Raw genomic sequence first — 26,664 nt, 5'->3', positions numbered from 1 at the left:
AATCTACATACCAGACACATATCAACGATGTAGATGTTGATAATACGAAGAACGTGACATTGTGTTTTTAAATGTTAAGTTTTAGACTGGGTTCAGTGTGGCAGCAACGTTAAGAGTATACACCTGATGATGGCCGATAGAGGCCGAAACATGTAGTGTAGAAAGAACAAGATCAAAGACATATAAATGTATATTGTTTGCACTTAGGACGGAGTTTGTATCATTTATCGTGTAGAGTGCAACAGGATGCTTAAATATAATATTGTTTGCCTTTAATTCTGAACATGGAAGCAGTACATTCCTCAGAAGCATCGATGTTCTACAGGGCTATCCCATCCCAGAAGATACTACTCTTCAGCAAATATCCTTTCTCGCAAATAAAAAGAGAATGTGCCTCTAAAGGGCTCTGACGATGGTGTATAACACTCGGGATTACAGGTCTCTTTGACTTTGTCCATCGTCTGGTCTTCTAAGGAACGCAGTGTTTCAGAAACTTGATCTGTTTCCGTCCTCAGGTGAGAGGGTGGAACGCACCTACTCTGTTGATCTTTAGAATACCAGGCAATGGACAAAGTCCAAAAACTAATTAATCACCAGCATATTTGAGTAACAGCTAATGGCAAATAGTTTTTATCAGGGTCTGGTCGCTCTCGAAGCCAACAGAAAATTTCAAATTCTTTATTCAAAAGATGTGAAATTAATGTTAAGGGATATACATTACAGATTTCAAAGATGTATCGACTATTTCGTAAACATGGTTGTTACCAAGGAATCTCTGAAAATTCTGTTTCCTACTTTCTTATATGTAAAAGTTGTACAAAGTTGGTGTCCGTCTATCTCACGCTAAAATTTGCTGTACTGAGTTGTGTTAAGGTTACTTTCCAGCAGGAATATAAAATATATAATTTACATAAAACAAAGAAGAATGTTAATAAAACTGATTTTCAATAATTTTCATCCTATATACGATACATTTTTCACATGAGTATAACTGTAACTACCTACCAAGAATTTCTATAAAGAAATTAAATATACAAATAACATAATGGATTTATGTAAGATTTGAGGTTTTCACGGCGATGACTATGAAGAAAGCAGTCTTCTGGAATGTGGCACCATGTAGATGTGGTCTTAACCGACGTTTCGGAGGAACGTATTGCCTCAATCTTCAGGGTAGAAGGAAAAATATGAAATCCGCAAGCGAAGAGACCGTGAGAACCGTTACAAGCAGTGCGATGGAGGCGATACGTTCTTCCGAAACGTCGGTTAACACCACATCTACACGGTACCACATCCCAGAAGACTGCTTTCTTCATAATGGATTTATATTTGACACTTTTTATTTACAAACGTTTAAATGTATTTATTTCATTCCTAGGTTATGTTTATCCGTTACTGAAATTTCTTCTTTGGAAATGTGTTCTTTGACGTCGGCGGTAATGATTGCTGATTGAGCCCGATATAGATGTATTATCTTCAAGATTAATATTACCATTTATCAGGCACGTTGTAAGAGCAACTGAGCAGATTTCTTGATATTTTTAAATTTATTTCTCAGTGGCGGGGAACGATGGATGAATTTATAATTGTATTTTGGCATTTTAAGATTTGCTTATTTGCTCTATGTCGTAACTTTAATTATTCGCCTCAAGGCCTAGATTGTATCCAACAAAGGGGCAGAACATCTAAATAAAAACGGAAGAAACTATGTGAACATTTCCAAGTTTAAGATAAGAAGTTTTGCAGACATTCCAAAGAACCTGTTGCAAAACAGAGTTCAATTAACGGATAAACTATAGCAAGAGGAGGAGAAGGAAGAAGAATAAAACACAATTTCCACAAAAGTGACACATTTCGAGAATGAGAGGCTTGTATAACAGATAATATTCCATGCCTGTTGTCTATCCACGGATAACAAAATATTGGGAACAACTGCCATACTTTCATTGGCTGATGTCTCTTGCGTTTGTGGACTATTGTAGGTACTTTGTTTTGTATTGTTCCCTTTATGTTAGAGTCTTTCCTAGTCTATAACACTGTAAGATCTACTGCCACCGGGAGAATAACCAATTGCAATAAAATAATAATAGTAATAATAATAATTATTTCATGACGCTGACAATAGGTAGACGATGTACAGAGGAGTGGAATATCAATAAAACATACTTTAGACTCTAAACAGAAACAGATTTTTGGGAAAGTATTTATGTTAAGTCACACTATTTCATACTGTCACGTTTATTAGTGACTATAGACGGCGTTTAGGTTTGGAAATTTGATTTATTGACCACTTATACACACGACTCAGAGCTACAAGCAATTACAGCGCCACCGCTAAACTCCACAATTCACAAATCGTTGTTGCAGACACTAAGTTTCCTCCAGCTTGCTGTGTCTTCACCAGCCGTCCTCTGTTAACGGTTTCTAACAGTGAAGATTTTTCGGCTTTCGCGCTTAAGTTGTCGCTGAATCACTGCTCCATTCCAGCTGTCCCTTTTCTTCACAGACTCCTGTACAGAACTGACTCGGTTACCCCTATTACCTTCCTTACAACCCCTTTGCACGAACAGTAGTAGAAAACACATTTTCCAAAAATACCTCTACTGTTACAAGCGTATCAGATGCCGCGGGAAAGTGTTTACCGAGACGTTGCCAAGAAACGAATGTTGTTTCAGGGCCGTTCGCTAGCAACGACCATTTCGCTGGCTCCACAGTTCTTGCTTTGAACTAGAAAATGAAGTTGCTTGGCACTGAGCCTCGATCATGATGCCCGTGCAGTTTGGTGTAGCGTTTGCTAGATATTCTTTATTTTGGGGGTATCTGATCAATTTCCAGACCAGGTTATGTTCTATCCCGACCAAGATCTTTCCTGGTTTTCTTTGGACTCCTGGTTAATGACTGGTTAAAACTTTCAAATGAGACGTAACAGCTTCCATAATCTTATCTTGATCATTGATTATGATTACCTTTCGTCACGTTTGACGCTATGTATAAACTTCGAAGATGAAATTAAATCTTTAAATAATCCAAACATCTACACAGTTAACGCCAAATAGGGTAATATGCGTTAAGCTTGGCCGCGCTCATTGTGTGAAGAATTGCTCACATTATTTTCATACGCAGGAATTGCCTGGAAACACACAGCGCATTTCTGAATAGAGGTCACGTGACTTTCGTCCACGTGATTCTGGGTTTTAAACAATTTCGTGTTTTGAATGAAATTGTTTATAGTTTTTGTTGAGTTATCCCAAGTATCTGCAGGGGAGAACATTATGTACGTTCGTACATCGTAAAGCCCCAGCGTGCAAAGGTCAACAAGAAACCAAACTGCGTCTGTTCGGACGAAGAAGCTGTGCTGAAGATAAAAATACCTGTCTTCATCTTGACTTAGATTGAACCTCAGCAAGTCACTAATGAATGGGGGTTAAGTCATTTAACAATCCTTTTATGTGCATTTAAAATGCTACCCTACTGTGGAAGAGATCCTTGCAAATTATTATTTTTATAGGATATACATGTAATTGGCCGGTCACGGTAGCCGAGCGGTCTAAGGCATGTACTGTCTTCGCTCGCTTGGAAGCCGGGTTCGTGGGTTCGAATCCCAATCAGGGCATGGATGTTAATTTCTGTGTGTGCGTTTTTCTGTGTTTGTGTACAGGTAGAGGCCTTGCGACGAGCTGATCACCCGCCCAAGGAGTCCCACGGAATGTGTAAGATCTAGAAAAACCGAAGTGAACAGGAAAGTTCATGGAAGTAGGCCTAGGCCCACTGGGGCTGTCGTGCCAAGGGGAAAAAATACATGTAACTAAGTCCTGTTCGCAGATGGGATTTATGGCAATGCGCAATTTAAAAATTAGTTGTTTTTTTTAGGATCTTAACTTCATCTAAGTTCTTGATCTGAGTTTATTGTACTGTAACACGTAGAGACCCGTTGCTAGGTAACTGACAATAGAAATCTTCACTGCAAAGTGAATCGGGGTAGCTCAGTCAGTATAGTGATGCGCTACTGGCTGGACGGCAGGATTTCAATTATCTGCATGGGCAAGAACATTTTCTCTTCTCCACAGCGTCCATATCGACTTTAAGGCCCACTCACACTCCTAAAGAGTTGAGAGAGGGGTCTCTTTCGCCGGGAATAAAACTACCAGTACTAGTCTGGTCTGGTCTGGTAGTTTGCTGCTGGTCTTCGCCAGTACATTCATTCTGAGCTTTCGGCTGTGTGGGACTTATGACCATATTTTTCTGTCTCACGACCTAACCCGCAGTTAGTGCGGGAAGCTGGGCACTCAAGAGTAGGTCTAGTGCCGAGATAAAGAATGAGGAGCTGTACCTCCACTCCTACATACGTCTTCATGCCATGGCGTTTAATTAATTAATTAAATCAGAGGGATAATTTACTTTAATGTGTACTGCTTTACTTGTACAAGGAACCCTTAAGTGATTTAAATTTAAATATAACCTATGTCTTATATTGTGTGCTTTGTTCCTTACAGTGACCGGTGTTCGACTGAAAAAAACACTTTACAACACACTACAACATGCTAAGTCTTCTGAGTTTGCTATGCCGTCATGCATCCGTTACTTGATAGCGGCCTTCGACAAAGGCGAATTCCTTTTACAGCTTCCTTGCTCAGTAGTTCCTTGTCCTCGCTGGTGACTGACTTGTAACTGCTTCACTGAACTGTCGATTCTCAACTCATTACACTCTGTCGACTAGGCTGGTGATCTTGTTATATAAATTCAGCACTGACCGCATGGAAAACACTGCATGTATCGCCAATTATTTTTTGCCTATCTGTTTCCGCGGAAACATATATTGAGTCATTATCACGCAATGGACAATGCAGATTTGTCGCAATATTATGCTTCTCCTATTCTCCGGTCTCGTAAGTAATTTTTTTTTCGTCAAGTCTTTCGAATAATTTGATTTGTTTCGAATAATTTCTTGTACGTATTTCACATAATTCTCAAGTGTGCTGAATTCTTTACCCATCTCATTTTCCTTGATTTGTTCAACCTACAAATAATTTGTAGACGGAAAAATAATGTAGTTCCTTATTATATAAATTTCTTCCCAAAAGATCGACACAAATTTCTTCAAAGTCATCTCGCCAATCAACAGTTGTAATGGAGAAAAGATGTGTTTATTTTGATATAGGAAAGAAACTGTTAAACATTTTTCTTTACGAGATTTCTGCTGTACAAGATTAACGGTGTACTCTCACCTGTTACAAATACAGAGCTTTGATTATTTTGATTTTAGTGGAGCATTAAAAACTGACAGTTGAACGAGCTAAGAAAAATTATTTCAGTCAGGTTTTCCAGCAATGGAAAGAGTATAGGTAGAATATAAATCGTACTAGAGACTTGAAAATGTGTCATTTCTCACATATTGTAGGCAGGAATGGACGATTTATGGCAACATTTAAGAGACATAGGCGTAGAAGAGAAATTAGTATTAAAAAAAGGCCCTAAAAACGAGGTTTAAGAAAGTGAACTGGATTCATGTGGATGAGAATAAAATCCATCGGCCGGCTCCTGCCAACATGATGTTCAGCATCGGGTTCCATGAAACCCAGGATATTTTGTGATTAGCTTCTTAAGAAGACACTACTTCCAAGCTGTAGATAGCTGGTTGACTGATTAATTTATTAGTTATCTAAATCTAGGTATGAGATATTTGAGTGAAGCCCACAAGATATTTGCTATACGAGTAAAGCATATTTAATTGTCGATGCTCTTATGATTTTTTATGTGTATAAAGCGTTGTAGCTGGTGACAGAGGCCGCGCCTTCTAATGCATTAACTGTCTTCGCTCGCTCGAACGCTTGGATCGTGGGTTCGAATCCCACTCAAGACATGGAAGCGCGCGTGCTCGCGTTTATTCTGTTTTTGTGTTGTTCTGTGTTTAGATAGCGGCCTTGCGACGGGCTGATCACTCGCCCAAGGAGTCCTACCGTCTGTAAAAAAAAAATATTATTACGGAACAGAATAAGAGGCCTGGGCCATGAATGGGCTGGAAGAATCATTATAAAAAGAAATATATAAAGCGTTGTTGTTAATATTTCTGGGTCTCTATCAATTATAAATATCCCCATTCAAGAGCAAGAAAGACTAGCTTCTCACACAAATTTTAGTCATATGTCGAATGACAAAAAGTTCACTGAACATGGTCAGCCTTTCATGTAATTTGGCACTCAGTAACCTCTGTACTTGACACGGTGTCATTAAAAGCATTCAAGCTGACATCTATTTGGAGAACTAATTTACCTTAAACAAATCTTCATAAAATAGGTCGCAAAATTCTGTGAAAACATTTTATAAGATGTGATAATCTTATTTCGAAGCAATCCATCTGACTTACGTGTTGAAGAAAATGAAATTCGGGTTGTTCTCTTTGGAAAAAGAGAAGAATACTAGAATGGTTACAGGAGAAGTATCAGCTCTACAGCCGAATTAGTGAAACCATTAGGAAACAGGAATGCCGTCGGTTCAGGAGAGTCATTACGGTTGCTTAGCAACTCCAGCAGAATGCTGAGCGCTCGTCCATTCACCCAAGCCAGCTCCCGTTTCCACTGACATATCGCATATTTCATACTTGAAACTACATAGGTCAACAGCAAAGTTACTACCCTGCATTTTGCCATCATCCAGCGAACAGCTTCTCCTAACACGACATTTAACAATAAATATAATATGACTCTATATTTTACACATTGTTTCCTGAAAAGTACCGAAGTACTCAAAGCGAACTTCGTTTCTTTGTGTACACTAGTAGCAGAGAAACAAAAACGAGAGACACTGATAGCAATATGAAAGGCTTATACCAACGCAGGACCCAAATTATGAATTACTACAAGGAGAACAACACATATTAAGCCTTCTCAGTTTGTTTCCACTAGCCGTTTTCTGGTAACGGATCCTAACAATGTCCTCTGCTTACGTCTTTACCTGCTGGCAAATGTCTCATTACTGACTAAATTCTAGACTTTTCCCGCTTATAACCTTGCAGCAGGAATCGCATTGAGAACATCGTTTCTCTGTTGCTGTTCAATTGTTGCTTGTTAGGAATATGTTGCCTAAGAACGGACGTTGTTTATAAAGTCATTACTTAGCAACGAATTTACATGCTACACCATACATGCTTTAACTATACTGAATATGTAATATACAGTACGTTAGAAGCACATTATTATAATCATAATTCGTATTGGTGGGGGTGCGGAAAATGCATCGAGGCCTCCAGAACTATTTTTTTCCCACGACCATAATAATAACTCTCAGTATTTATGTGAGGAAGGGAGAAGCGAAAGCGCAGCCGAACGCAACGTGAGTGACATGAACATGCAAGTTGAAGCATGGCTACAAGCAAGGCTACAATTCGGAAATAGCGCAAAACTTGCTAACATCCCTAGCCTCAGAACTCACTTTCTCACGAAAGGCACTGGGCAGTTCAAATAATTAAATTACTTTCATCTTATGGAAGATATTTTTGCTCTCTAGGTATCAGTTCTTCCTTTATTTGAATTTTGAAACACGAGGAAACTTTTGGCCTTTCTTTTCTGCTACAGAATCCCACAGGAATCTTCCTCTTTCGCACTCATGTTGTGTTGTTTGTAAGCATGATTTTGCTTTATTATTCCGACTGATAGAAATTATGTAATTTGTGCAAAAATTTTCAATCGGGAAAACATTTCCTTCATAATCGATCTAATCCTTGCAGTCTTATCCAGCAAATTCTTTGATTTATTATTTGATATTTACATCGGAAATTCAATTACCTTCCATTATATTCCAGTCAAATTCAGGGATAATATTCCCGTCAAACAAATTATGAGAGAAGAGTTCTGTCTTTTGCGATATAACTCCGTATAGCTAAGTGAAATTCAACCGACATTTCGGAGGAACATATCGCCTCCGTCTTCAGAATAACAAATAAGCCAAAGAAGAAATCAGCATGAAGCAGGCAGGAAGCGAAGCCTGTTTCAGCCTGGTTTCTTGATCGATTTTCTTCTTGACCCTGAAGATGGAGGCGATATGTTTCTCCGGAATATCCTGTGACTCTCGGCCCACACAGCTTTATATCCCAGCCACTGCTATGAGTGCTTCAAATTATATAAATTTACGACCTTCCACATCAGTTACAATTCATCATTGATAAGTGTACCTTCCGCTGGTTGATATACAAGTTAGAAAATTGAAGAAGCAACGTTAAACTAACCACAAATCAGTCAAAATTAGTCTATCGAATGTTGAATCTACTAGAGTAATTATAAATTTTATCTCATGTCACACAACGAGATTTTGCAGCAAACATGTATTTGAGATATCTTACGGCTTTTATTTGCTTTAATGAAATGCTCGTTTGATTGTTTGTTACAGACACCCGAGAGACCGGCTTCGTGAACGCAATCACGGCAGCAGGTGTCACGTTTGCTGTGACCCGAGCTTGCACGATGGGAGATTTGATAGAGTGCAGCTGTGAAAAGTCTACTAAAGGTACGACATGTTGGATTCATGGCACACACAAAACGTATTGTATCACCTTCAGCGTAAGTCACATGTATGAGTTGTTAGAGGTGTCCTTTCGCAGACACAGTGTATTGTCAGCAGCAAGATTCATGACTGCACCTCATAAGCATTTGGATCTTTGTTCTTCAGGCTTCTTAAGGTGATCAAATGAAAGATGAGATGGTTGGGGTATGCAGCACGCATGGACAGACGATAAATATATATATTTAGTAAGATAACCTAGGGTTATATTGGAATATAACACGAAAATCGTGTTATAGAAAATAAGTCAAGAAGTTTTGGACCGGAATCATCCCCCTCAAAAATAAGGACTAGGATAACTCTCGTGTTCATAGTAATAAATCATTGGTTTCCATGAAATGTGATGCCTTTCTTTGTCAGATCAACGCATATTTGCTTCTCAAGGATCCTACTCCCATGGAAGTAATTAGGTGGGAAATCTTTTACGTAAATTGCAGGCTGATTCGCTTGTGACTTCTGCGCATGAGTGGTTCAAAATTCTGACAGACGATTCAGGGCGAATGAGGGCAAAAATTTGAAGGCAGAATAGGGAATTAAGGATTTTATGAAAATCTCAGTAGGCCAGTAGTAGATGACATAAATGGGACAAGCAAAACAGGGACATTAACAATACAACACATCACAACTGACGTAGTTTAGCTCTCCTTTTTTTTTTTTTTCCTTGGCACTACAGCCCCAGTGGGCCTAGGCCTACCTCCATGAACTTCGTTCACTTCGGTTTTTCTAGATCTTACACATTCGGTAGGACTCCTTGGGCGAGTGATCAGCTCGTCGCAAGGCCTCTACCTGTAGACAAACACAGAAAAACGCACACAAACATCCATGCCCTGAGTGGGATTCGAACCCACGATCCCGGCTTCCGAGCGAGCGAAGACAATGCATGCCTTAGACCGCTCGGCTACCGTGACCGGCTTAGCTCTCCTTACGGCGGTATAAATTAAGTACTTATACTTTCATTTCCTAAACATCTCTAAGGAGTTTCTTTCATAGAAACCCAGCACCTCTCCCAATACGTAATCTTTAAACAGTTAATCGTACTGAATGATTCTAAATTATTGTCGGGGTTTTAGATTATAGGCCACAGAAAACCCCGACAATAATTTAGAACCCTCTGTATATGACATTTATACTCCCTCATAAGTAGTTGGCTGAGGCGATATTATACAAGCCGGAAGGCCGATGAGGTTATTGGATTTTTTCAATTGACCTAATCCTTCCAGCCGCACTATGGCCCTGGAGTCGACTCAGCCTGTAACAGTACTCATTTGTGTTAGAGGCTGAGTCAACCCCGGGACTATGTTACGGCTGGACGGATTAGGTAAATTGAAAAAAAAATCCTCCTCATCGTGATTCGATCCTGCGACCTTCCGGCTTGTAGCAAAGTGCCTCAATCAACTACACTACCGCATGAGTATGCATAATATATTTACAAAAAACACGTATTCAAATTCCCCATCACATTTAAAATATGAAGGCCTGACAATGATGATTCAAAATCACCGAAATATGTAACCTCTCATTTGCCTTCTAAATATATTACAATTAAAGTTGTGTTTGTCTAAAATTTGTACTTCTACGCACATGTTGAATAATAAGTGCAGGAAGTTTAGAATCGAATTGCTGCAGGTCAGGATGCCAAGATTAAGTGAACAGGACACGCTTTGGATTTCATAACTAAAGAAATCTGTGCACTAGAGTCAGTCTTCAGATTCTAAGGGCGGTTTAGTTACACATGAAGTTCCATAACATTTCTTAAGATCGAAGGTTCATTACAAGTTTCGCTAGATCCCGCCGCTGGACATAATCTTTATCCACATAGATCCAGTCCTGATCTGGCATAGTATTTCTGAAGACCTTCAAAATATGGATCCCACAAAACTAGAGAGTTTATCACGTGCAGCGCCCCAAGTACGGTGTAGTGATGTGAGTGAGTGAAGAACATTTAATTGTGCTGTCGCCGCAAATCCAGTAGCTAGAGGCTGTGCTCAGAGTGCGCCCCGGATGTGGTATGTTGCAGGCAGGAGTCGGTTGAGTCCCTTCTCTGACCACAGCGCAGCCACTGGTACAGCTGCAGCGTCCGCAGTGGACGGAGACTGGGTCTGGGGCGGTTGCGGCGACAACGTGAACTTTGGTTATCGGAAATCAAAGGACTTCATGGACGCCCCGTATCGTCGTAGAAGCGACATAAAAACGCTCGTGAAACTCCACAATAACAATGCTGGACGCCTGGTGAGTTTTTTTCGGGAAAGTTTGAAACTATTTCTAGTATTTGGCCTAAGAACGGTAAAAATATCTATATGGTCAAAGTTTTATAAGATAATCTAATTTAAGTTCTAGAATAATTAAACCACTACTTTCCTTTGATATGACAGGGGCTGAATAGAAAGCGAAGTTCCAACAATTCTTCGTTTCCGCGAGAACATCTTTAACGAGTTGTTACCTAGCAACGATAAGGGAATGTACAGACAGACCTACAGACTCTCCTTCGGTAGGACACTGACTCCATAGAAAATGGCGCTTCCAAAATTATTCTATTGTTTCGTGTACTGGTTGCAACGGGAACGTGTTTATGGAGCGGTTGCCTACTACCGAATGGAGGGGCACATTTAAGCGAGCTGTTGCCCTGCAACCATAGGAAGAACACACATACAGACACACAGACTGATGGGAGGGGCTTATGATCTACGCCGCTGATATTGGCTCAGTTGTCATTATATGTTTTCATAAAGATTGATGTAGGCATTCTAAAGTTAATAAGGGGTGATACACAGACACACAGACAGAATGCAGATCACATAAGCCTACTTTAAGAAAGTAGGCTAAGAATCGAAATATGAAATGCTTACAAAAACACTGTTCAAGCCATGAAGTTCGGAAACAACAATGTAAAAAAATAAAAGTAAAAAAAGTAAAGCTGTCCCTGTAACAGGCCGTGAAGGCCCATAGGGTTGTGAGACGTTGAGGTATGGTAAGGTTGTCAGCCTTACGCGTCGGCCGCGCTTTACTCCCCAGGAGAATTATTTAATTAATTCCTGGTACTCATTTCTGTTAGAGGCTGAGTCGGCCCCAGGGTCATAGTGCGGCCGGAAGGATTAGGTCAATTGATACAAATCCAATGACCTCATCGGGACTTTAACCCGCGACATTCCGACTTGTAGCGTAGTGCCTCAACAAACTACGTTACTGCGTGCCCCCGGAAACAACAATGACAGAGTCAATTTAAGTCTAAGCCTTTTTCATGTTCTGTAGTAAATTTATCTACGCCATAGGTATAGTCCTGAAGACGACTATACGTATATGTGTTCTTACAGCAAAATGTAATAGGTGATGATATGTTTGCTGATTAATTTTCTGTTTACAATTTTAAATAGTTTGTACCCCTCTTTATACTAAAATAATATGGGTCAGTAGGTGACTGAAAATTTCTTCGAAGTATTATTAAATGTAATTTTACTGTATAGACTCCCTGTCACCAAAACATGAGCAGAGCAATGATAATACAGACTGTCCTAACCTTTATAAGTTTATTTCAAAGTTCTCCAGATCTCCTTGCGGCTGTAAAAGAAAGAGATGTAGTTGCATTCCATACTTTATCCACTTAGGCAAGTAACGTTGGGCCGAGCAGCGCCATAGCTCAAGCGGTTAGTCGCTGGCTTCCCACCGCGACGGCCCGGGTTCGATCCCGAGTCTGGTCAAGTGGGATTTGTGGTGGATAAAGTGGCGCTTGGGCAGGATTTCTCCGAGTACTTCGGTTTCCCCTGCTAATCTTCATTCCACCACTTGCTCAACAATCACCTTCACCTATCATCTGGGGCTGGTACAATAGGCCAGAAGTGGCCTCAGTACAAGGGACTTAGTTCCACCCCACTAGCAATAAAAAAAAACATTGGGCCGAGTTCCTGGATGGGACTGCCAGAGTCCGAATTTGCCATGCCCTTGACCTGAATTCTACATTACAGTTCACCTCCAGAGTTTGAAAAATTCTTAACTGGTTCTGTGGTTTACTGAATTTTAACAACAGGTTCTACCTAACCGGTTTCGAAACCGCTTGGTGACATCATTGAGTATAAGCCATTTTACCCGGATGCCCACAAACTTCTTTTCTTCTCTGCTCTTAAACGAAAAAAGAAAGTTTAAAATTTTTGCAGAATGCACCAGATAATGAATATTCAAAGTCGAATATAGGGGGAAGTAGTGAGATGAAGTTAGAGGAAGAATTTCACACACTTGGGCCTACTGACAAATCAGTTCTTGATTTTCCCAATGACAGAATAAACGGGGACTATATCGTCAAGTGACTGAGTGTGACTATAGACGGGGTTTGGATTTGTAATCAAATTTATTGCACACACAACTACAACTAACTACAGCGTTATTTGTAATTCACACTCTCTACAATTCACTTGCAGCACGCACTAATTTTTCTGTTCTGCTGTATCTTCACCGGTTGTCGCCCGGTAACGGCTTCCAAGGCTGTAGCTTTCTCAGCTTCTGAAAACTACTGAATTTATATGCTACCGTTAAATGCTCTTCGTTCCATGATTGATTGTAAAATATTCCAACATAATATTTCATATATGTTTCCTGGTTTGCAGTTATTCCCCATCCGAAACGCTTTCTTGAGTTCAGAAGACATGACTCCCTCCCACCCCGTGCCCCCAAAACATCTGCCGTCTTGTTCAGTACATTACAAATTCAGTTCTTGCTGTTACAGGCAGTGAAGAATTTCATGAGGACGGACTGCAAGTGCCATGGCCTCTCCGGATCCTGCGCAATGCGCACTTGCTGGCGCAAGATGCCTCCTTTCCGTGACGTAGGTAACCGGCTCAAGGAGCGGTTCGACGGTGCAGCTAAAGTTATCCCGAGCAACGACGGCCGCAGTTTCATACCCGAAGGCGACACCATAAAGCCTCCAGACCGCGGTGACCTCGTCTACTCCGAAGACTCTCCCGATTTTTGCAAACCGAATCGAAAAACAGGTTCCCTGGGGACGCAAGGACGCCAGTGCAATGCGACTTCCCCTGGTGTGGAAGGATGTGAGCTGTTGTGCTGTGGCCGTGGTTACGATACACGTCAGGTCCGCCAGAAGACGAACTGTAGATGTCGCTTTAAATGGTGCTGCGAGGTAACATGTGACACTTGCAGTTTCAAGACGGCAATCAACACTTGTCGCTAGTAGTGGAGGCTGCAGTAGGCACTGTTTCTTATTGCACAACGGTATGTATAATTTCGAAAGAACCCACAGTGCCGGAGGTCTATATTTTCAGAATGAATCGTAGGAACCGAGAGAAATTGGCCTTGTGGCTGTTAACGCTTCTCATGCTTTGCTGAAGACAGGGTGATTAGGCAATCAAGACAGGAAACTTCTGAATCCCGAGCATTACGAGTATAACAGAGGTTTAATGTTAGCACAAAATTAAGCAGTTAATGCTCTAATGTAAGTTCTGTTTAATAAATATTATTTTGCGGAAAATCGTTCTACTCTCTATATGTACCGAATGAGTATTGAGGAAAAGGAACTTATTCACGTCGGCATTGCAGTTCATTTTCTTTGACGAATATACCTGCATCTTTCTTTGACGTAGCAACACAACCTAAAGTTATTTTGTTACTAACTTATTAAATCATTTTTTTAATATGGTCAAAATTCATTAAAGTATTTCTTAAAGATTTATGAATTGCTTAGACGCGGATTTAGGCAGGATGTGACGTAAAGACCACGGAAAATATCCTAACACTCGAAGAAAGCAGTCTTCTGAGATGTGGCATCGTATAGATGTGGTGTTAGCCGACGTTTTGGAGGAAAGTATCGCCTCCATCTTCAGGGTAGAAGGAAAAATAAGAAATCCGCAAGCGAAGAGACCGTGAGAACCGGTACAAGCAAACCCAGTCTCACGGTCTCTTCGCTTAAGGATTTCTTATTATTTCTTCTACCCTGAAGATGGAGGCGATAATTTCCTCCGAAACGTTGGTTAACACCACATCTACACGGTACCACATCTCAGAAGACTGCTTTCTTCATAGTGGAAACCTCAAATCTTACATCCTAACACTCAATTATTTTATTATGACGGAACAAGAATGGTTGCTCTAAACCACCAAGTAACCCGCTTAGCTCTTAGCCTTCCGAAGAGCTGAATGACTGGAACCTAAGCAGCCAGCCACGTGCTAAGAGAGGCTGGAATGAAGGACAGTCTCCCGTATGTACTGATACAAAAGTGGACTCGGATCACACAACACTATAGTATCATTCATTTGTTTCCCTAAGGACGTTCTTATGAACGATATTGAAGAAATAGTTGTTTTATGTGCGTATGTTGCGCGATTGTGACTCGTGTGAGGAATAGCGTTGCCATGTTGAGGACTTAAGCCGTACAGGAGAGTGGTGGTCACTTGTGTTCTTGGGCCTCCTTCGTTGAAGAACTCAGATTCACAATTTTTCTATTGGTAATAGAAATATTGGCTTGAATTTGTTCCCCTGTTACGCTTTGAAAGTAGGAAGCTTCTTTTCTTATCCTACTAGGCCTAAATTGCAACACAACATTACCAACTTTGCTTCAGGTCCAATGTACATACAGGTACACTGAGTGTTAAAAGTTCTAGCTTCTCTTATACGACGCAATGTAGTCCTCTGTAAGTTAACCGACTTCAGGTTAGAGGAGCTCTGATTATTACTTTTTTCACGCTGGTTTCATGCTTGGCTTATTCTTCAACTGATTACACGGCGTTATATCTCAGAAGATATTTTTTTCATAACCACTTTTGTAAGAACCTCAAATCCAAAATGCTGAACAATTTACTTAAAAAATTATATGCAATAAACTACGAATAATTCACCAGACATTTTCGAGTGAGTAGCATTCGAGACATGCAGGATTCAAATCTTGGCCAGGAAACCGATTATTAAATAAAGTTTATCGTTTTATTTTCCTCAGTCCCTCCGACAAATACCGAGAAGGCAGGAGAGCAGGCCTACCTACAATTACGTCATTGCCGCCTCCATCTGAATGCTTTCCAATTCTTTCTTCAGTCATCCTATCATACCACGTTATTGGCAACGTTCAGTAAACAACAAATAAATAAGCTAATTCAATCACTCTTTTTGTAATTAGGAGCCGGGATAGCTCACTCGTTATAGTGATTTGCTACGGGCTGGAGAACGGAGGATTCGGAGTTCGAGTCCCGGTGGGGAAAGAATTTTCTCTTCTCCATGCCGCCTAGACAGGCTCTGTGGTCCACCCAACCTCCTATACAATGGATACTGGTGGCTTTTCCTAGGGGGTAAAGGGGCCGATGCGTGAAATTGACCACTCACCTCCAACTAGTGCCGAGGTCAAGAAAATGGGATCTATACATCCACTCTCCGACGCCTTCATGGCGTAGTGCTTAATTAATTAGGCACAGGGACAACTTTGACTTTTAATCACTCTTTTTGTAATAGGTAACGTGCTTGAGTGTTAGTGATACGTTTTAAAGTTGTATTTCGCATTCCACACTCTACAAAGCTGGCTTTCGGGTTTCGAACCCGTTGTTTGTTTAACTCTTTCTAGCGATTTGGAGAACACTGTAGCTGAATTATTTAGAAGAAAACCAGAATATTATACATTAGACACGAGCAGCGGAAATTTAAGACAAAAAATGTCTTTAAACAATATTAAAAATGTGACATCCAGCCGTCTTGAAGAATTCGACACTGTTCCTCCTCATACAAGAGTGAGTTCCTTTCTCCTGACCTTGACTGCTCACCATTCACTCACGTTGGAAACAACATGGCATGATGACACACTCATTTTATTATTAACGAAGACGTTTGTAAACAAATATTACTGCAAGACCTTTTATATCGCATGCGTTACAAACTAACAGGAACCCAGAAGCAACAATGAACACATGATTAACTCGACTGGCCTCTTGTCAGCATCTTCGCGATGGCTTCGATTCCAATTTATACTTTTGATATAGTTGAACTGTCTGTTGCTAATACAAGTTTCTGCACAAGGTAAAATAATGCAAAATATAAAGTCTGTGTTTTTGTGCCTTATTTATTAAGACAGCTTTAAAACATTTTATTTTTGTGTAACTTTTCTGATGTACATTTTATTAAAATTTAACGAAAACTAAATGTCAGTTATTTTCTATTTGCCTTATATTTTACACGTCCTTCAGTTCCTGGCCTCTTATTTCCTTCCATTTAAAGTGTCTATATATCCAACATTACACATTCAGTTGGGCGGAAGCAGCGATGCGGAGATAATATAATTCGCAGCTCTTGTTTCGGAGTTGATGTCTGCATTCATCTAAATGATATAAGTGCAACGGGGTCACGCAGTAGCGCAGTAGGTTGAGGCACTATGCTACAAGCCGGAAGGTCGCGGGTTAAAGTCCCGATGAGGTCATTGAATTTTTTTCAATTGACCTAATCCTTCCAGCCGCACTATGGCCCTGGGGTCGACTCAGACTCTAACGGAAATGAGTACCAGGAATATTCTTGGGGGTAGGGCGCGTAGGGCTAACAAGTCTGCCGCTATCTATGAGCCGATTTTCTAGAAAATGTGGGAACCTCAACATGTCACAAACCTATGGGCCTCCACGGCCTGTTACAGGGATACCTTTACTTTACTTACTTAAGCGCGACTTACGCTGTAGGCATAATCTGTCGTTAGAATCGACATTGCTAGAATTAATGTTGATTTTGAGGTAAGTTTATATATTTATTTTTATTTAATGAAAACTCGGCAAATGGGCAGGGAATGTAGCACGAATTCGGAGAAGAATGCATATAAGATACTGATGTGAGAGCCAGAATGAAAGAGATCACTAAGAACAAGAAGTTGGTGTGTGGACAATATTAATTTAGATGTTAGAGAGAAAGGATGGATGGATTGGACTGATCTGGCTCAGCATAGGGATCAGTAGAGAGCTCTTGTGAACACGGTAATGAACCTTCGAGTTCCGTAAAATGCTAAGAATATCATGAGTAGCTGTACAATTGGCGGCTTCTCGAGAAGGACTCAACTCCATTAAGTTAGAATAATCGGCAAAGCATTACTGAGAGTATAATTCTTGCTTGATCTAGTAGTATAAAGCCTTAATCATTTAAAAGGCGAAAGTTGTCTGAAAAACATATAAAGTGGTCTTGTCTCCACGTTTCAGAGGACACACCACATATTTATTATGAAATTAACTCAGTTAATATCCAGAGAAAATGGTCCTTACTCAGAAAACCAATAGGTACTAACAAATAATCTCCACAGTACCTTTGTTAACTTCAATAAATTTGCATTTTGCACCAATAAAGATTGAATTACCAGCTAGATATACGTTTGAAGAAACCAGTCGCATGAGGTTGATAGTGAAGTATTAAGAGTCCTATATAGACAGATTTAACAGATGATGGAAGGTACACTAGTGAAATTAAATCCAGGATTGCCATGGCAAAAGCTGCATTTAGCAAGAAGAAGAATCTTTTTACCAGCAAATTGGACTTAAATTTGAGGAAGAAACTAGTGAAATGCTACATTTGGAGCATAGCTCTGTATGGGGCTGAAACATGGACACTTAGGGCAGTAGATCAGAAACATCTGGAAAGTTTCGAAATGTGGTGTTAGAGAAGGATGGAGAAGATCAGTTGGACCGATTATGTGAGAAATGAAGAAGTGTTAATTAGAGTCAGTGAGCAGAGGAATATCTTATATGAAACAAGAAAACGGAAGGCTAATTGGATCGGTCATGTTTTACGCAGAAACTGCCTTCTAAAAGAAGTTATTGAATGAAAGACAGAGGGGCGGATAGAAGTGCCCAGAAGACGAGGAAGAAGACGTAAGAAGATGCTGGATGACCTTGGGGACAGAAGAGGATACTGTCATTTGAAAGAGAAAGCTCTAGATCGCATTAAGTGGAGGAATTGTTTTGGAAGAGACTGTGGACCTGTCGTCTGACAGATTACTGATGATGATGATGATAGACAGATTTGAAAGTTAAATACAAAAATGAGCTATGTCCAATAGATTGTAAAGGGTTCTGACGATGCTCTATGACACTCGGAATTATTGGTTTTCTTGGACTTTCTCCATCGTCCAGCGAATGAGATTAGCTCTTTCTAAGGAACCGAACAGAATACGTATCTCTCCCCTCACCTGAGAATGGAAACAGTTACAGTTTCCGAAACGTTGTGCTCTATAGTTTTTAGAACAACGGCCGTTGGACAAAGTCCAAGTACTCGGTAAATCCGAGAGCTATTTCAGCTCTGACCAGAAGGATGAGGACACAGAAAACGAAGATACATCTGCACAGAAAACATCACATTTGTTGTACGAAGTAAGACGCTACAATCCCGGGAATATGTAGCTATTTTACGATGAATATAGCTAACTGCATGAGCGGTATCCTCATTGAAAAGAAGATACTTTCTCAGACGGTCAAGAAGTTGAATGTTCATTGCCGTGTTCATAAGAATCCGACACTGGGCACTATCCTAATTCAAATCAATCCAGTCGTTGTGTGTTACTCCCTTAACTATTATTTAAATTTTAACCTCTCATATACGTATAGGTTCTTCGAGTGATCTCTTTAGCTGAGGATTTACGACCGAAATTTTGTATGCATTTTTCGTATTCTCCATGCCCGCTACATACCCTGTAAACCATACAGTATATATATATATATATGAGCAGGGATAGCGTAGTCGGTATAGCTACTGGCTACGGGCTGGACGACTGTTTGGTCGGAGTTCTAGTCCAGGTAGGGTCAAGAATTTTCTCTTCTCCACGTCGTCCAGACCGACTCTGGGATCCGACCAACCTCCTATCGAATGGGTGCTTGGGGCTCTTTCTTCGGGAGTAAAGCGTCAGGGGCCACTCACCTCCAACTAGTGCCGAAGCCAAGAAAATGTGGATCTACACATCGACTCCCCCATACGCTTTCATGGCGTAGTACTTAACCCTTTGACTACGAACCTTTGTTCTCACTGCTGTAATTAATTTGTTATAATCTTCCTGCTACAGCTATGGATGAGAAATAATGTGAGGCTACAATCAACAGCCCGATGAAGCTACAGCAAGCAATACAGAGTGACTGAAGTCATTGCTAGTATTGCAGCTGCCAAAGGTCTCAGTATCAGTACAGAACCAGATGAAGTTCAGTGATATGCTTTAAGCTTCGACCGCTTTTATTTTTCAAGAATAAGTATAATAATATCCCCATCACTCACTCATAGAGCTGAGCCCTTCTTGAGAAGCTGCCAGTTGTGCAGCTACTCAAAAATTTCCCAGCATTGTATGGAACCCGAAGTTTCATTACTGTGTTCACAAGATCCCTCCACTGGTCCCTATCCTACGCTACATCAATCCAATCCATACCATCCCTTGAAAGGATTTTGACGTTGATGTATACTGTACAGAACTATTAGGTTCATTTTGGACTCTATCCATCGTCTGGTATATATATGACAAAAAAAAACAGAACGTTTCGGAGACTGGATCTGTCTCCTTCCTCAGGTGGATGGAGCAGGATAGACCTACTCAGTTGGGCCCGTTAATAAGAGCTAGTCTCAATCACTGGACAAACCCCGTCAAGTCAAAGTCACATTACGACTGACGGTCGGTCAGTCAGTCAGTAAGTCTTGGTGTCGAGCCCCATCTGGAGTTCATGACCAGATATTTATTACTGTTTGACTGTTATGATCTTGTTTCTGTGGGGCACAATCTCTGACGAGAGGACGGGTCTTTTGTCACAGTCATTTTCTGCACTAGTAAGTCGTTTGTTATAACGTAAAGGATATTTACATTTTACACGTTAAACATGTTAATATGTGTATACAAAATATATACAAGGGTTCTGTCAGTCCAGGCTCAGTACAGCAGATTTGACTTAACCAAAAGTGAAAGTCAAAGTCACATTGTGGCTGACGGTCAGTCAGTAAGCTCCCTCCCGCCTTTCAATGCTTTGTTCGCTAGAATAGCAGTAAATACTTTTACAACCAGATCTCTTCTACTGCAGAGATTCCCCCCCCCAAAAAAAACTATTTCTATTTTTGAATTGTGTTCAGTATCACCAGTCAAAGAGGATGAGGTTGGCATGTAGCGCGAATTGGGGAGGCGAGGAATGCATACAGGATATTGGTGGGAAAGCCAGAAGGAAAGAGACTACTGGGAAGACCAAGGTGTAGGTGGGTGAACAATATTAAAATGTATCCTAGAGAGATAGGATGGTATGGTATGGATTAGATTGATCTGGCTCAGGATTGGGACCAGTAGAGGACTCTCGTGAAGACAGTAATGAACTTTCGGGTTCCATAAATGGCTGGAAAATTCTTGAGTGGCTGCACAACTGACAGCTTCTCAAGAAGGGCTCAGCTCCATAAGTAAGTTCAATATCACTTCACCCATATCTTTGGGTTGGATTTGAGTGCAGTTCTATTAAACTTGGTCCCCTACCCACTCTTCAAAAGAAAATAACAAGGTAATAAGAGCCTCTGCAGCTCTGGAGTACATGAAATTAGGTTGCAAATTAATTATCTGGAGAAAGTTTCTCACCAGTGTCTGGAAAGTCATAACCTTTCTTTCATATGAAACACCTCTTTAACGAAAGGCACTGAACATTGTGAACTGTGACAAACATAGAATAGTTGTATTTAAGAAAGTTGTAGGTGGGGAAACTTGAAAGGAAATTCTGTTTCCATCAGAGATACATATATTAAACCTCATACACGTACACTTGAAAGCCATACAGAACATAGTTTTTCGGTTACATTTAAGTATTATAAATCAGGTATTGTAAGCAACAATACACATGTTCCCATATATTATTATTTTCATTAGAATGATGGAATTCGAGAATGTGAAACACACTCTTGTCTTAAACGTTAATTAAACACAGGGACAATTTTGCCTGTTTTATGTCTACGAAGAGTTCTGTTTTCTTTGGTTTAACACCGTTTAGTCCACTGAAAGTGAACCAGCGACTTCGTAGGAATATATTGCCTTCATCTTCAGACTCGGAGAAGTAGCCAAGCAAGAAGCTTCTTTCAGTTTCTTGTTGTTAAATACTTTTGGCTGGAGGATGGGAACCTCAGGGGGGTCTCCCGATCTTCTCAGGGGCCACACATAGGGGATCACCCGATCGCGAGGGTCAAACCACAGGAGTTCGCGAAGGGAGAATGCCAGTTGATTGCTATGTTGCAAGCTTCAAGTACTTAGTTCGAACCTCACAGAGAACACCTATGGTTTCCTGTCACTCCCAGTACTACAGTAAGCACTAGGCAACGGAACAATGAGAGTTCCTCTCTGCTTGTAACAAAGCAGTAGCAGAATCACAAACGATTTAAGGGTTTGAGAGGCTTCGTGTGCCTCAGCGGCAGCTCAGTGTTAACGTGGATCCTGATTTCTGTGAGGAGGGAAGCTGTTAGTACCAGCATCTCGCATGTGCTCACTAGTTTCACCATCAAGCTGAAGTGACTTCCTATAATATACGGAGACGTCAGGATTACTGCCTGCTTCACGCCGGTTTCTTGCTTGGTTTAATCTTCCGCACTCATATTCGATGCAACATTTTGTTCCGAAACGTCAGTTGGTTTTAAACGAACTACACGACATTATATCCCAGAAGACCGAACCCTTCATCCTATGATATACCGAAAACAGAAACATATGTAATAGACTTACATTTCAATGTCAAAATCCTATTGTAAAGGTAAAGGTAAAGTAGTCCCCATGCTTAACCAATTAAACACTACACCATAAAGGCGTATGGAGAAGTAGATGCATAGATCCACATTTTCTTGACCTTGGCACTAGCTGGAGGTGAATGGGAAGCTTCACGCCCCGGTCGTTTTACCACCGCTTAAAGAGCCCTCGATATCCATTGGATAGGAGTTTGGGTGAACTCCAGAGCCGGTCTCGGTTACTTGGAGAAGAGAAAATTCTTGGCCTTATCGGGATTCGAACTCCGACCCCTCAATCGTTCAGCCCGTAGCCAGTCGCTATACCGAAATCACTATTCATATGCCTGCTATAGGCTTGTATTTGTTATCCCGTGCTTTACATTAATATTGTAGGAGGGGTATGAGATGTCACTGTGTATGAGGTCCAAAGCCATTTTTTTATTGCTAGTGGGGTGGGACTAAGTCCCTGCGGCCACTTCTGGCCTATTGTACCAGCCCCACATGATAGGTGAGGGTGATTGTGAAGCAACTGGTGGAATGAAGATTGGCAGGGGAAACCGAAGTACTCGGAGAAATCCTGCCCAAGCGCCACTTTGTCCACCACAAATCCCACTTGATCAGACCCGGGATCGAACCCGTGCCGCTGCGGTGGGAAGCCAGCGACTAATCGCTTGAGCTATGGCGCGGACAGGTCCAAAGCTAAGTTGGCCACTTATAGTTTGTTGTCATTCTGTAAATATGGTGCCATTTTACTGTAGTCTGTGCCTCATTTTACTCCTTCACATACATCTCTTGGCGTTGTAGTCGCATGCTCCAAAACCTTCTAGCCCCGTGTTTGTGACGAAGAGTCTTTCCAGCAGTATCGCTTGGCGTGTGGTGAAGTTTGTGTTGTGTTGATCTATTGAAGAATGCAGTGTTCAGAGAGGGGCAATTGGGATCATAAAGTGCAGGTCTGATTCTGGAAAGAAGAGATAGAATGAGCCCACATCGGCCCATGTCATCAGGAGGTAAGGAATTTGGTTTATCTCTTTAATAAATGAAATATTGGGTGAAAATCCTTCAGGAAATAAAAGTTCATTTTGTTAAAATTTGAAGTGACTGACATATTATTTTTATTGTGGTGTTTGTCCGTTATTCTCCCTCACTGAGAGAGTGTTAAAGTTAAATTAATATTTCTATTTCTTATCATATAACTAGGCCTGTGAAATTGAATAAGTATTCAACGCATTTCAATGCTATATATTTTTAAAGAGTTATGTTGTACGATATTTGTAATGTAATCTGTTGCTGTATGGAGACTTTGTATTATTTCAGCCATCATTTCACATTTTATTCCACCGCTGGTAAATTTCACGCGTCACTAATATTGGGTGGTAATTTCCTTGGAAAATAATTTCAGGTTACGAATATTTTGAAATACACTCATACCTACTGAAACAAATAATTATATTTCAGTAAAATAAAGCAGATTTAGTTGTACGAGTAAAATGTATATAGGGAAAACTTAGTTTATCGTAATGTTGAGCCCCAGGCACCAAAAGTGAAGGTTCAGTAGGATGTAACCTGAAAGCTCCGGGTTACAAGTTCTGCCCGCAGACCCACTATTCTGGCTGAGCTCCTCGTATTATACCTCATTCCCTCCAGGATGATACGGGAATCATGTTCCAAATTAGAGCAATACCGCTTACTTCCACGAAGTTTCCAGTACATTAATTAAACAGCATTTCTTCTTATTCTGTGGAGTCTGAGGTTCTGTTGGTGTAAGTCGTGAACAAATACATACATATATTGCACTAAATAATGAAGGAACAGGCCGATCCTTGTTTTAATTCACTCTATTTAAATATCATCATCATCATCAGTAATCTGTCAGGCGACAGGTCCACAGTCTCTTCCAAAACAGTTTCTCCACTTAATGCGATCTTCTGTTTTTGGAAAGAGACTATCCAGGAAAAGTGATAATGTGGTAGTTTTTCCATTTGCTTTCCACATCGCAGTACAACAGCCGTTCAAACCACTCTGGTCACGCCTGTTGCTATACGAGCTTGAACCATCTCGAGCATCGTTTGCTCTGTGCTTCAAGTCGCTGCTGATGACGCTGCTTCCGCTGCTTCGATATATTTAAATATATCGATCTAGAAACCGAGATTAACAGCCGCGGGAATCCGTTGCGCTGACCACGTGACACCCTCTATCCGCAAAAGTTGGCACTAACTTCGCCGACAAGCGGCGGTCGCTCGGTCGGTACAGTTCGCTTGCGGATTACAGGCCACGGAGTTTGTTTTTATTTAAATATGTAGGATTCTTGACAGATTCATGACTCAGCTTTTTAGCCAAATGGGGCAGCCTTGGAGGAACATCGTCTTCTCGTGCTCGTAGACCGGTGATGTGCTACGTTGACGTGTATTATTATTGTCTCTTTTAAAACATATTTCTGCCTTCTAATGTCATTATATGGATTATATAAGTAGTTGCTGCTCTGTGGTGCCATTTACTTTTGTGTTCTAAGATGTTAAAACTTGGCTAAAATTGGGTTTAAATGTTGCTGAATTTGGTTGGGCAAACTAAAACAATTTTACTTTGTTCTTGAGAATTTATAGTCCTAATACTCCGCCGTTTTTTGAATCGCGAAGTAGATTGTTCTGTGAGCATCAAAACCCTGTGTTCTATGTGCGTATGTACGCCACATCATGGCATAACCACTGGAAATGTATTTATGTAACTTTAATTTTTCATGGATTTATTATTGATTTACAGAACTAATCTGAACTACTGGACACTTTAAAATTACTTGTATCTCCATTGTGTGTGTCTGTAACGGGCCTTGTAGCTGTTGCCTCGGCAAATAAATAATAAAAATAATTAATTGAATTACACGTGACAATAACATTTTAAATCAATTTTAGACAAGCTGTGCAAGAAAGGTATAACTCCAAAGAGATTGCCGGGTGGAGAACTGAAGAGGCTCTAAGAAATTATTAGGATCTGCGTGTTATAGTAACATTGCAATATTTTGGTTATTTTATTTAATTGCTAAGCGTTCTCCATTACACACTGATTTCTTACTTCTGTTGTCACCCTGTGTGCTAGAAGGTTCTTCGCTGTATGAGCCTCGTCGTTGCTGTAGCCCAACTGCGTCCTGAACCCAGATGGTAGCGAACGTCGCCCACAAAGCTGGTAGATAAGGTGAGAGAAGCTGCCAGTCGCTTCCAGTACGCATTCGACACTCTACCGTAACGACCTCTAGTCAGCAACTTTCTTTTCCTTTTATTCATAGTCTTTTCGACATTTTCTTGAAGTCTTTAGCGATAAATATGATAATTAAAATTGATGATACAGGACTTGTTTATCGAATACAGTAAGTGACGGATTGCCATGTAGACTATGTGTGAATTAAGAGTGCCTTCGACTGCGGTGATGAGATTTTAAACAGTGATAGGGCAAAAGTTTATCCTGTGCTTAACTATTTAAGCACTACTCCATGCAGGCGTTCCGTAAGACGATATATAGATCCATATTTTCTTGATATCGGCATTTATTATTGGTGAGTGGTCAGCTTCACGTCCTGGCCGCTTTACCCCCGGTGAAAGAGTTCCAGGTATCCAGTGGATAAGGGGCTGGGTTGGTCCAAGAACCGGTCTCGATTACATTGAGAATAGAGAATTCTTTTGAATTGATTTAGTGTCAACAGACATGTTTGTACATTTAATCTGTAGGTATAGAGGTATAGGTATCTGTAGAAATCTTCCCTGTCTAAGGATTACTTAGGTGCAAAGAATAAAGAAAACAAAGATTTGTCATGAAGTGAACTGTACAAGAGAGAGAATTGTTTGTTTTTAACATGAGGTATTATGCACACCTCTGTTAAAATCCGTCTACAGGCCTTTGATGGTTGTTATATAAAAATATGGCCAGAAGCGACGACCAGAATGAAATGTCCCAAATGGAATTTTAAATATCTAACTACAGAGAAAATAATTTTATCTAGAACAGTACGGACCCTCAACTGCTATATGAACATCGTACCAGTGTTTTAAGTTGCCTTATATTTCTCTTTTTCCTTTTAAGCTGACTTTATAAAGTTCAAATCATTACGTTCTTAGCAACATAATCAGTCTCTGTTAGCGTATGTAACTTTCCTTTTTAAATAATTTATTCCTTGGCTTTACGAAACTTTGCAGGAGTGATTAAAAGCTAGACAACCACTGCATACATCACACAAGAAATTTTCTTCTATTTGAGTCACACTAGAAAGAGAGATTAACACAGAATATAACTAGTTTTCGTGGGGTGGGGTGAAACTGAGTCCAATTGACATGCCGGCCAATATTTGGCCTACTGTACCAGCTCCAGGTAATAAATAAATATTTGGTGGAATGAGAATTGGTAGGGGAAACCGAAGTATTCTGAGGAAAGGTGCCTCAATGTCACTTTGCTCACCACAAATACCA

General features: G+C 40.5%; 2 protein-coding genes across 2 annotated transcripts in view; both read left to right on the top strand.

Annotated features, from left to right (window-relative positions):
- The window catches only part of LOC111861269 (protein Wnt-6), a 92,391-nt gene extending 78,030 nt beyond the window's left edge, over positions 1–14,361 (top strand). The window contains exons 3-5 of the mRNA XM_023845703.2: positions 8,383–8,499; positions 10,571–10,782; positions 13,268–14,361. Of these exons, the coding sequence (XP_023701471.1) occupies positions 8,383–8,499; positions 10,571–10,782; positions 13,268–13,729 (791 nt within the window). The 3' untranslated portion in view covers positions 13,730–14,361. The remainder of the gene's footprint in view (positions 1–8,382; positions 8,500–10,570; positions 10,783–13,267) is intronic.
- An 8,718-nt stretch (positions 14,362–23,079) lies between these two features.
- LOC111861257 (protein Wnt-4) overlaps positions 23,080–26,664 on the top strand; it is a 298,516-nt gene continuing 294,931 nt past the window's right edge. The window contains exon 1 of the mRNA XM_023845673.2: positions 23,080–23,220. The gene's annotated coding sequence lies outside the window, so the exon portion shown is untranslated. The remainder of the gene's footprint in view (positions 23,221–26,664) is intronic.

The sequence above is a fragment of the Cryptotermes secundus genome, unplaced genomic scaffold, assembly GCF_002891405.2.
Source record: "Cryptotermes secundus unplaced genomic scaffold, Csec_1.0 scaffold68, whole genome shotgun sequence".
In the NCBI taxonomy this organism is placed as follows: Eukaryota; Metazoa; Arthropoda; class Insecta; order Blattodea; family Kalotermitidae; genus Cryptotermes; species Cryptotermes secundus.
The sequence above is the reverse complement of the archived record's forward strand: the minus strand, read 5'-3'. Positions and strand labels throughout refer to the sequence as shown.